General features: G+C 41.3%; 1 protein-coding gene across 1 annotated transcript in view; it reads left to right on the top strand.

Moving 5' to 3' along the window:
• The window catches only part of WDR45B (WD repeat domain 45B), a 119,403-nt gene extending 106,517 nt beyond the window's left edge, over positions 1–12,886 (top strand). Inside the window, exons 8-10 of the mRNA XM_053710377.1 lie at positions 4,074–4,175; positions 5,938–6,059; positions 11,578–12,886. Coding sequence (XP_053566352.1) covers positions 4,074–4,175; positions 5,938–6,059; positions 11,578–11,684 — 331 coding nt within the window. The 3' untranslated portion in view covers positions 11,685–12,886. The remainder of the gene's footprint in view (positions 1–4,073; positions 4,176–5,937; positions 6,060–11,577) is intronic.
• The last annotated feature ends 248 nt before the right edge of the window (positions 12,887–13,134 follow it).

The raw sequence follows: 13,134 nt of genomic DNA on the forward strand, positions 1-13,134 counted from the left end.
ACACTTATTAGAGGCCTGTGTCACACACACTTATTAGAGGCCTGTGTCACACACACTTATTAGTGGCCCGTGTCACACACACTTATTAGAGGCCCGTGTCACACACACTTATTAGAGGCCCGTGTTGCACACACTTATTAGAGGCCCGTGTTGCACACACTTATTAGAGGCCCGTGTCGCACACACTTATTAGAGGCCCGTGTCACACACACTTATTAGAGGCCCGTGTTGCACACACACTTATTAGAGGCCTGTGTCTCACACACACACACACACACACACACTTATTAGAGGCCTGTGTCTCACACACACTTATTAGAGGCCTGTGTCTCACACACACTCACACACACACACTCACACTTATTAGAGGCCCGTGTCACACACACTTATTAGAGGCCCGTGTCACACACACACACACACACTTGAGGCCTGTGTCTCACACACACACAATTATTAGAGGCCCGTGTCACGCCCACACACTCCAATTAGAGGCCCTTGTCTCACACACACACACTTATTAGAGGCCTTTGTCACACACACAAACTCTTATTATTGGCCCGTGTCACACACACACACACACTTATTAGAGGCCTTTGTCATACACACACACTTACTTTTTAGAGGCCTTTGTCACACACACATACACACACTTATTAGAGGCCTTTGTCACACACACACACTTACGTTTTAGAGGCCTTTGTCACACACACACACTTATTAGAGGCACGTGTTGCGCACACACACTTATTAGAGGCCTGTGTTGCACACACTTATTAGATTCCCGTGTCACACACACTTATTAGAGGCCTGTGTCTCACACACACACACTTATTAGAGGCCTGTGTCTCACACACTTATTAGAGGCCTGTGTCTCACACACACACACACACTTATTAGAGGCCTGTGTCTCACACACTTATTAGAGGCCCGTGTCTCACACACACACTCTTATTAGAGGCCCTTGTCTCACACACACTTATTAGAAGCCTGTGTCTCACACACACACACAATTATTAGAGGCCCGTGTCACACACACACACACACACTTATTAGAGGCCCGTGTCACACTCACACACACTTATTAGAGGCCCGTGTCACACACACACTTATTAGAGGCCCGTGTCACACTCACACACACACACTTATTAGAGGCCCGTGTCACACACACACACACTTATTAGAGGCCCGTGTCTCACACACACACACTTATTAGAGGCCCGTGTCTCACACACACACACTTATTAGAGGCCCGTGTCACACACACACACTTATTAGAGGTCTGTGTCTCACACACACACACACACTTATTAGAGGCCTGTGTCTCACACACACACACTTATTAGAGGCCCGTGTCACACACACACACACTTATTAGAGGCCCATGTCACACACACACACACACACACACTTATTAGAGGCCCATGTCACACACACACACACACTTATTAGAGGCCCGTGTCTTACACACACACTTATTAGAGGCCCGTGTCACACACACACACACACTCGAGGCCTGTGTCTCACCCACACACTCCAATTAGAGGCCCTTGTCTCACACACACACACTTATTAGAGGCCTTTGTCACACACAAACTCTTATTATTGGCCCGTGTCACATACACACACACACTTATTAGAGGCCTTTGTCTCACACACACACATACACACACACACACTTATTAGAGGCCTTTGTCATACACACACACACTTACTTTTTAGAGGCCTTTGTCACACACACATACACACACTTATTAGAGGCCTTTGTCATACACACACACACTTACTTTTTAGAGGCCTTTGTCACACACACATACACACACTTATTAGAGGCCTTTGTCATACACACACTTATTAGAGGCACGTGTTGCGCACACACACTTATCAGAGGCCTGTGTTGAACACACTTATTAGAGTCCCGTGTCACACACACTTATTAGAGGCCCGTGTCTCACACACACACTCTTATTAGAGACCCTTGTCTCACACACACTTATTAGAAGCCTGTGTCTCACACACACACACAATTATTAGAGGCCCGTGTCACACACACACACACACACTTATTAGAGGCCCGTGTCACACTCACACACACTTATTAGAGGCCCGTGTCACACACACACTTATTAGAGGCCCGTGTCACACTCACACACACACACTTATTAGAGGCCCGTGTCTCACACACACACACTTATTAGAGGCCCGTGTCTCACACACACACACTTATTAGAGGCCCGTGTCTCACACACACACACTTATTAGAGGCCCGTGTCACACACACACACTTATTAGAGGTCTGTGTCTCACACACACACACTTATTAGAGGCCTGTGTCTCACACACACACACTTATTAGAGGCCCGTGTCTCACACACACACACACTTATTAGAGGCCCGTGTCACACACACACACACTTATTAGAGGCCCATGTCACACACACACACACACACACACACTTATTAGAGGCCCATGTCACACACACACACACACACTTATTAGAGGCCCGTGTCTTACACACACACTTATTAGAGGCCCGTGTCACACACACACACACACACACACTCGAGGCCTGTGTCTCACCCACACACTCCAATTAGAGGCCCTTGTCTCACACACACACACTTATTAGAGGCCTTTGTCACACACAAACTCTTATTATTGGCCCGTGTCACATACACACACACACTTATTAGAGGCCTTTGTCTCACACACACACATACATACACACACACACACTTATTAGAGGCCTTTGTCACACACACATACACACACTTATTAGAGGCCTTTGTCATACACACACACTTACTTTTTAGAGGCCTTTGTCACACACACATACACACACTTATTAGAGGCCTTTGTCATACACACACTTATTAGAGGCACGTGTTGCGCACACACACTTATCAGAGGCCTGTGTTGAACACACTTATTAGAGGCCCGTGTCACACACACTTATTAGAGGCCCGTGTCACACACACTTATTAGAGGCCCGTGTCATACACACTTATTAGAGGCCCGTGTCACACACACTTATTAGAGGCCCGTGTCACACACACTCTCACACACACACACACACTTATTAGAGGCCCGTGTTGCACACACACTTATTAGAGGCCTGTGTCACACACACTTATTAGAGGCCCGTGTCACACACACTTATTAGAGGCCCGTGTCACACACACACTTATTAGAGGCCCGTGTCACACACACACACACTTATTAGAGGCCCGTGTCACACACACACACACACTTATTAGAGGCCCGTATTGCACACACACACTTATTAGAGGCCTGTGTTGCACACACACTTATTAGAGGCCTGTGTCACACACACACATTTATTAGAGGCCCATGTCACACACATACTCACGCACACTTATTAGAGGCCCGTGTCACACACATACTCACGCACACTTATTAGAGGCCCGTGTCACACACACACACACACACACTTATTAGAGGCCCGTGTCACATACACACACACACACACTTATTAGAGGCCCGTGTTGCACACACACACTTATTAGAGGCCCGTGTCGCACACACTTATTAGAGGCCCGTGTCGCACACACTTATTAGAGGCCCGTGTCACACACACTTATTAGAGGCCCGTGTTGCACACACACTTATTAGAGGCCTGTCTCACACACACTTATTAGAGTCCCGTGTCTCACACACACTTATTAGAGTCCCGTGTCTCACACACACTTATTAGAGTCCCGTGTCTCACACACACTTATTAGAGTCCCGTGTCTCACACACACTTATTAGAGTCCCGTGTCTCACACACACTTATTAGAGTCCCGTGTCTCACACACACTTATTAGAGTCCCGTGTCACACACACACTTATTAGAGTCCAGTATCACACACACACTTACTTATTAGAGGCCTGTGTCACACACACTTATTAGAGGCCCGTGTCACACACACACACACACTAATAATACTACACTGTTGATGCTTTTTACACACACTACTGCATAAGATGCTTGTGCCATATACAATGACAGTGCATTTCTTCATATGACTCTTCATCATTTGCTAAAGTTGTGTTTCTTCTCCCTGTCTTGCAGCATTAATTTCAATGAAGATGCTTCTCTGATTTGTGTGTCCAGCGACCATGGAACTGTTCATATATTCGCTGCAGAAGATCCCAAGAGAAATAAACAGTCCAGGTGGGACTACAGTTACTTGTGTGTGAATATGACACGTTACACAGCATCTACATAACTGGCAGCTTATGGTGTTTATTAATCTACTGATAAGCTGTTGTGCTGAGGAGCAGCTCCTGCAGTGGGTACAGTGGGTTTTCATACAGGTGATGTGACAAATAGGTCCTTTTTCTGACATCCTATTGTGACCAGATTTGTTTGTATAAATCCATCTGTTTGCCCAAATCCTGCCCCTGTGCTAGTAATGGATTTGATTAAACCTGTGTATAAAGTTTACTTAGTAAACAGCCGGGATGTTAAAGTGTCAGGGTTTTTTCCCTGTTGTTTGCCATGTGCTGCTGGCAGCCATTTTACTCACCTCTCTTCCTGACTATGGTGCATTGTGGGGGATGCTGCTCATTTCCTACACTTCTTTTCACTGGAGAGGCTACGGTCCGGAGGAGCATTCTTGGGTTCCCTCCTCTGATGTTCATGCTCCCACCCTCCTCCGTGCCTTCCATGCCCGTTTCCCCAATAAGCCTTTTGTCCTCCCACGGGGGAGGGGTCGTTGAGGGGAGGGTACTGTCAGGGTTTTTTCCCTGTTGTTTGCCATGTGCTGCTGGCAGCCATTTTACTCACCTCTCTTCCTGACTATGGTGCATTGTGGGGGATGCTGCTCATTTCCTACACTTCTTTTTATGGCTAGACTGGTGTGCATCATCCATGTGAGACAGGATGCAGTCTCAGAATTGTAATGTCATCACTTATTATTTAAAGGGCCTCTGTTCAGTATGCTTTGCCTTTGCGTTGTCTCAGACCTGTTGTGAGTTCCATTTCCTGTGTATTACCTGGCTGCCTGACGTCCTGGCTTGTTCCTGACTCTGCTGTTTTCCTTGTTCCTGATTCCGGCTCGTCTGACTATTCGCTTTGGCTCCTGACTCGACACGTCTGACTACCAGTTCTGGTTTTGACTCCTGGCTTGTTATTTTACTTGTGGACTTTTTATTATTTTTTGCTATTAATGTCAGGGTGCCAGGAATCAGACTGAGATGAGAAGTGCAAAAATAATCGCACCTTAAATAATAGCAAAAAATAATAAAAAGTACACAAGTAAAATAACAAGCGAGGAGTCAAAACCAGAGCTGAGTCAGGAGCCAAAGCGAATATTCAGACGAGCCGGAATCAGGCACAAGGAAAACAACAGAGTTAGGAACAAGCCAGGGATCAGGAACCAGGAAGGACGTCAGGCAGCCAGGTAATACACAGGAACTGGAACTCACAAACAGGTCTGAGACAACGCAAAGGCAAAGCATACTGAACAGAGGCCCTTTAAATAATAAGTAATGACATCACAATTCTGAGACTGCATCCTGTCTCACACGGATGATGCACACCAGTCTGGCCATAAAAAGAAGTGTAGGAAATGAGCAGCATTGCACCATAGTCAGGAAGAGAGGTGAGTAAAATGGCTGCCAGCAGCACATGGCAAACAACAGGGAAAAAACCCTGACATAAAGTTAATTAAATGGTTAGAAATTGAATGTTGTGTTTTTACCATATTTTTCCGTCACTTTTTATTGGCATCAAGTAATATAACAATCAGGGCAAGATCCCATATGGTAAAAAATAAATCCATGTTCAACCATAGTCAGATATATTATTAATGTGCAGTGAACAAATATAAACTAAATAAAACTAATGAGTACCAGGACGTGTTCTGACTGTCCAGCTCAGGTCTATACAAAACACATATTCCATAACCATGTACTTGTTTTTGTCTTTGCAGTTTGGCCTCCGCCAGTTTCCTCCCCAAATACTTCAGTTCCAAGTGGAGCTTCTCTAAATTTCAGGTTCCTTCAGGGTCGCCCTGTGTTTGTGCCTTTGGGACAGAGCCGAACTCTGTTATAGGTGAGTCCCAGACAACGTTACAGTATTAAGCACAGTTGTTCAAACAGAACTTATCTGCCACGCGTTACAGTGTTGCAGGGACACTATTTGCAGGACTCAAACCCAAGATGCTACTTTAATATTTAAAAAACAGCTTACTGATCTGATCCTGCTGGTGTATATACATACACGCAACCCCCCAACCCGCTGGTCTAGAGATCTGTGCACTTCTATAGAAGAATCAGTAGTTCTGCAGGTTCTAGTATTCAGCAAACCTTTTTGCAATAGCATATGAATTTGATTCTCTGAATACTATAAGGTGTAAACATCTATGTAGCTGCACTGAGTGGAACTGACATCCATCTTATTTATTGACAATGTTTTGGCAATACATGATGTGAAACCGTGCACTAGCCAATGATACATTTATTTGTATGTAGATGTTGTGCAGTGATTTATTGCAGATAAATACTATGCATATGTTTAATAAATACTTATATATTCCTATAAAGATGTCTGGTAGGCGCATGGATCTTATGTTACTGACACAGGACCAGTTGTTTTAGGTGTGGTGGATCAACTAACAGTAACAGCAGTCTCTTTTTCTTTCATGTAATTAGCAAGAGTCCATGAGCTAGTGACGTATGGGATATACATTCCTACCAGGAGGGGCAAAGTTTCCCAAACCTCAAAATGCCTATAAATACACCCCTCACCACACCCACAAATCAGTTTTACAAACCTTGCCTCCTATGGAGGTGGTGAAGTAAGTTTGTGCTAGATTCTACGTTGATATGCGCTCCGCAACAGGTTGGAGCCGGTTTTCCTCTCAGCGTACAGTGAATGTCAGAGGGATGTGAGGAGAGTATTGCCTATTTGAATGCAATGATCTCCTTCTACGGGGTCTATTTCATAGGTTCTCTGTTATCGGTCGTAGAGATTCATCTCTTACCTCCCATTTCAGATCGACGATATACTCTTATATATATACCATTACCTCTGCTGATTTTCGTTTCAGTACTGGTTTGGCTTTCTACAACATGTAGACGAGTGTCCTGGGGTAAGTAAGTCTTATTTTCTGTGACACTCTAAGCTATGGTTGGGTGCTTTTTTTTTATAAAGTTCTAAATATATGTATTCAAACATTTATTTGCCTTGACTCAGGATGTTCAACATTCCTTATTTTCAGACAGTCAGTTTCATATTTGGGATAATGCATTTGAATCAATCATTTTTTCTTACCTTAAAAAATTTGACTTTTTCCCTGTGGGCTGTTAGGCTTGCGGGGGCTGAAAATGCTTCATTTTATTGCGTCATTCTTGGCGCAGACTTTTTTGGCGCAAAAAATCTTTTCTGTTTCTGGCGTCATACGTGTCGCCGGAAGTTGCGACATTTTTTGACGTTCTTTTGCGCCAAAAATGTCGGCGTTCCGGATGTGGCGTCATTTTTGGCGCCAAAAGCATTTAGGCGCCAAATAATGTGGGCGTCTTATTTGGCGCTAAAAAAATATGGGCGTCGCTTTTGTCTCCACATTATTTAAGTCTCATTTTTCATTGCTTCTGGTTGCTAGAAGCTTGTTCTTTGGCATTTTTTCCCATTCCTGAAACTGTCATTTAAGGAATTTGATCAATTTTGCTTTATATGTTGTTTTTTCTCTTACATATTGCAAGATGTCTCATGTTGCATCTGAGTCAGAAGATACTTCAGGAAAATCGCTGCCTGGTGCTGGAACTACCAAAGCTAAGTGTATCTGCTGTAAACTTTTGGTAGCTGTTCCTCCAGCTGTTGTTTGTATTAAATGTCATGACAAACTTGTTAATGCAGAAAATATTTCCTTTAGTAAAATACCATTACCTGTTGCAGTTCCATCAACATCTAATGTTCAGAGTGTTCCTGATAACATAAGAGATTTTGTTGCTGAATCTATTAAGAAGGCTATGTCTGTTATTCCTCCTTGTAGTAAACATAAAAAGTCTTTTAAAACTTCTCTTTATCCAGATGAATTTTTAAATGAACATCATCATTCTGATTCTAATGATTCTTCTGGTTCAGAGGATTCTGTTTCAGAGGTTGATGCTGATAAATCTTCATATTTATTTAAAATGGAATTTATTCGTTCTTTACTTAAAGAAGTCCTAATTGCATTAGAAATTGAGGATTCTGGTCCTCTTGATACTAAATCTAAACGTTTAGACAAGGTCTTTAAATCTCCTGTAGTTATTCCAGAAGTTTTTCCTGTTCCTGGTGCTATTTCTGAAGTAATTTCCAGGGAATGGAATAAATTGGGTAATTCATTTACTCCTTCTAAACGTTTTAAGCAATTATATCCTGTGCCGTCTGACAGATTAGAGTTTTGGGACAAAATCCCTAAAGTTGATGGGGCTATCTCTACCCTTGCTAAACGTACTACTATTCCTACGGCAGATGGTACTTCCTTTAAGGATCCTTTAGATAGGAAAATTGAATCCTTTCTAAGAAAAGCTTATTTGTGTTCAGGTAATCTTCTTAGACCTGCTATATCTTTGGCGGATATTGCTGCAGCTTCAACTTTTTGGTTGGAAACTTTAGCGCAACAAGTAACAGATCATGATTCTCATAACATTATTATTCTTCTTCAACATGCTAATAATTTTATCTGTGATGCCATTTTTGATATTATCAGAGTTGATGTCAGGTTTATGTCTCTAGCTATTTTAGCTAGAAGAGCTTTATGGCTTAAAACTTGGAATGCTGATATGTCTTCTAAATCGACTCTACTTTCCCTTTCTTTCCAGGGTAATAAATTATTTGGTTCTCAGTTGGATTCTATTATCTCAACTGTTACTGGTGGGAAAGGAACTTTTTTACCACAGGATAAAAAAAATCTAAGGGTGAAAACAGGGCTAATAATCGTTTTCGTTCCTTTCGTTTCAACAAAGAACAAAAGCCTGATCCTTCATCCTCAGGAGCAGTTTCAGTTTGGAAACCATCTCCAGTCTGGAATAAATCCAAGCCTTCTAGAAAAGCAAAGCCAGCTTCTAAGTCCACATGAAGGTGCGGCCCTCATTCCAGCTCAGCTGGTAGGGGGCAGATTACGTTTTTTCAAAGAAATTTGGATCAATTCTGTTCACAATCTTTGGATTCAGAACATTATTTCAGAAGGGTACAGAATTGGTTTCAAGATAAGACCTCCTGCAAAGAGATTCTTTCTTTCCCGTGTCCCAGTAAACCCAGCGAAAGCTCAAGCATTTCTGAAATGTGTTTCAGATCTAGAGTTGGCTGGAGTAATTATGCCAGTTCCAGTTTCGGAACAGGGGCTGGGGTTTTATTCGAATCTCTTCATTGTACCAAAGAAGGAGAATTCCTTCAGACCAGTTCTGGATCTAAAAATATTGAATCGTTATGCAAGGATACCAACATTCAAAATGGTAACTGTAAGGACTATCCTGCCTTTTGTTCAGCAAGGGCATTATATGTCTACAATAGATTTACAGGATGCATATCTGCATATTCCGATTCATCCAGCTCACTATCAGTTTCTGAGATTCTCTTTCCTAGACAAGCATTACCAGTTTGTGGCTCTGCCGTTTGGCCTAGCAACAGCTCCAAGAATTTTTACAAAGGTTCTCGGTGCCCTTCTATCTGTAATCAGAGAACAGGGTATTGTGGTATTTCCTTATTTGGACGATATCTTGGTACTTGCTCAGTCTTCACATTTAGCAGAATTTCATACGAATCGACTTTTGTTGTTTCTTCAAAATCATGGTTGGAGGATCAATTCACTAAAAGTTCATTGATTCCTCAGACAAGGGTAACCTTTTTGGGTTTCCAGATAGATTCAGTGTCCATGATGGTTTAGATAAAGGTTTGTCCGCAAGTTCCTTGAAAGGTCAAATCTCTGCTCTTTCTGTTCTTTTTCACAGAAAGATTGCTAATCTTCCTGATATTCATTGTTTTGTACAAGCCTTGGTTCGTATAAAACCTGTCATTAAGTCAATTTCTCCTCCTTGGAGTTTGAATTTGGTTCTGGGGGCTCTTCAAGCTCCTCCGTTTGAGCCTATGCATTCATTGGACATTAAATTACTTTCTTGGAAAGTTTTGTTCCTTTTGGCCATCTCTTCTGCCAGAAGAGTCTCTGAATTGTCTGCTCTTTCTTGTGAGTCTCCTTTTCTGATTTTTCATCAGGATAAGGCAGTGTTGCGAACTTCTTTTGAATTTTTACCTAAGGTTGTGAATTCCAACAACATTAGTAGAGAAATTGTAGTTCCTTCATTATGCCCTAATCCTAAGAATTCTAAGGAGAAATCATTGCATTCTTTGGATGTTGTTAGAGCTTTGAAATATTATGTTGAAGCTACTAAGACTTTCCGAAAGACTTCTAGTCTATTTGTCATCTTTTCCGGTTCTAGAAAAGGCCAGAAAGCTTCTGCCATTTCTTTGGCATCTTGGTTGAAATCTTTAATTCATCATGCCTATGTTGAGTCGGGTAAAACTCCGCCTCAGAGGATTACAGCTCATTCTACTAGGTCAGTTTCTACTTCCTGGGCGTTTAGGAATGAAGCTTCGGTTGATCAGATTTGCAAAGCAGCAACTTGGTCTTCTTTTGCATACTTTTACTAAATTCTACCATTTTGATGTGTTTTCTTCTTCTGAAGCAGTTTTTGGTAGAAAAGTACTTCAGGCAGCTGTTTCAGTTTGAATCTTCTGCTTATGTTTTCATTTAAACTTTATTTTGGGTGTGGATTATTTTCAGCAGGAATTGGCTGTCTTTATTTTATCCCTCCCTCTCTAGTGACTCTTGTGTGGAAAGATCCACATCTTGGGTAGTCATTATCCCATACGTCACTAGCTCATGGACTCTTGCTAATTACATGAAAGAAAACATAATTTATGTAAGAACTTACCTGATAAATTAATTTCTTTCATATTAGCAAGAGTCCATGAGGCCCGCCCTTTTTTGGGGTGGTTATGATTTTTTTGTATAAAGCACAATTATTCCAATTCCTTATTTTTTATGCTTTCACACTTTTTTCTTATCACCCCACTTCTTGGCTATTCGTTAAACTGAATTGTGGGTGTGGTGAGGGGTGTATTTATAGGCATTTTGAGGTTTGGGAAACTTTGCCCCTCCTGGTAGGAATGTATATCCCATACGTCACTAGCTCATGGACTCTTGCTAATATGAAAGAAATGAATTTATCAGGCAAGTTCTTACATAAATTATGTTTTTGTCTATGATGTCCCTTTAAATACTGCCCACTACACCAGGTTTGGGCCACAGGTACATAAGAATGAGACAATGTTGTGATAATTTATTTGTAAATTAATTTCGTAATAAAATAGATGACTGCTGACAATGCATATTAGTAAAGTAGCAACATCCATAAAGATCGATTTATAAAAAGGGCACAAATCTGCAAGGAGCAGCTGGTCTCACATTTAGCTTAATAATGACTTCTTTCTATTTCTGAGGTTTAAATGTACTGAGATAATGTCCTGTTTATTAATTTTAATATTCCCTGCTGGTGATCTTCACTAACACCTTACACTTCTCTTCCAGCTATTTGTGCAGATGGAAGTTATTACAAATTCCAGTTTAACCAAAAGGGGGAGTGCACACGCGATGTCTATGCCCAGTTTTTGGAAATGACAGATGACAAACTCTGACCATGGAAAATAAATAGTTTTCCCCGCGTCTGCCTTGGGTCATCTCTGAAGGCACATTTCAGGGTCCAATACAGGGACAAATGTGAAAGCAAGAGACTTCCCGACCACACCAGAACACCATGCTGTGTTTGGCTTTTAAGTTGCAATTCTCTAGGGACTGAAGCAGTTTAGTTACTGACAGTGTTGTGCTTCTGGGATTGCAGTTTCTGTTCTAGGCCTGTATTGGAGGGAGAGAGTATGAATCCAAAACTTCTCACCGTTTGCAGAATATCACAGAATGAATTCCACCACTGACAGACACTACTTATAAAAACTGGACTTTAATCTGAAGATCTCAACAACTAGTAAAAAAAATAATAATCAGCGTATTAGCCTTTAGGGATTCCCATTGAACGGAAGGAAGGTAGTCTAGGCACTGTTTCAGCTCGGTGATAAATGGATAATCCCTGTAACTCTGATATTTTTATTCTTTACTGGATATTATTCATGTTTTATTGTAAGAAATGGTAACAAAAGTCAGTGTAACACTGACAGATTAACTGGTAATAAGAAGTAAATCAAATTATAGCTCAGAAGATGCTGTTCCTTAATACTGATAAAGCGACGGGGTGTCAGTAATATAGGAATATTCATTAGCCATAAGGGAGAAAAAAGAAATAAAGTTATGGCATCAGATCTATAATCCATAGACTGTTTTATATGGACCAATATGGTGCAGTGTTTAGTTTAAATCTGAAATCAGGAGACATAACTTGAGGACATTCTTTTAAGAAAATGTCTCTGTTGAAGAAACCTGAGTGATCAGAAAATGCATTTGCAAAAGCAACTCACAAACCTGTTTTATTTAAGTTTAACACCATGAAATTGTCCTTATCTTTACTACCCACTTTAACAGTTAGAATGTACTAATACCCCTTCAAGCAAGTATTAAACACTAGGACTAGTTATGGAGCGATTTCTGGACGTTCTATATATGGGGAACGGTTTATTTTGCTTCAAACCACTTTCATATAAAAGACTTAGACTGCGACTTTAGAAGAGAGAGTTCTTTAGACGCTCCCTGGTTTATTACATGAAGTTCTAGAATGTTTTGGAGTGTAGGTTTCTGCATGTCGCTATGTGTAATTATGAATACACTTTGTTTTGCACACATTTGTAAGATATGTTATTGCTTTTTAATAAAATGTGACCAAATAATCTAATGGATGTTTGTCTCATAGATTCTAATTCAATTCCTCTCTTGCATACTTGTATATATTCAGTTTTCACAGCACTATACTTTGGGGATACAATAAATGAAGACAAGAGAAGCATTTGATGGCTCTGATCCCCATAAAACTTACATGATAACTGTTTACAGTAGGAATGTTGTGCACGAGTCTGAGGATTCTGGTGTCAGAAGCAGAATAAATGGGATGGGTAGGGGTGTATAGAGATGAGCTGCAAGGTG

Source organism: Bombina bombina, chromosome 1 (genome assembly GCF_027579735.1).
Source record: "Bombina bombina isolate aBomBom1 chromosome 1, aBomBom1.pri, whole genome shotgun sequence".
NCBI classification, from domain to species: domain Eukaryota; kingdom Metazoa; phylum Chordata; class Amphibia; order Anura; family Bombinatoridae; genus Bombina; species Bombina bombina.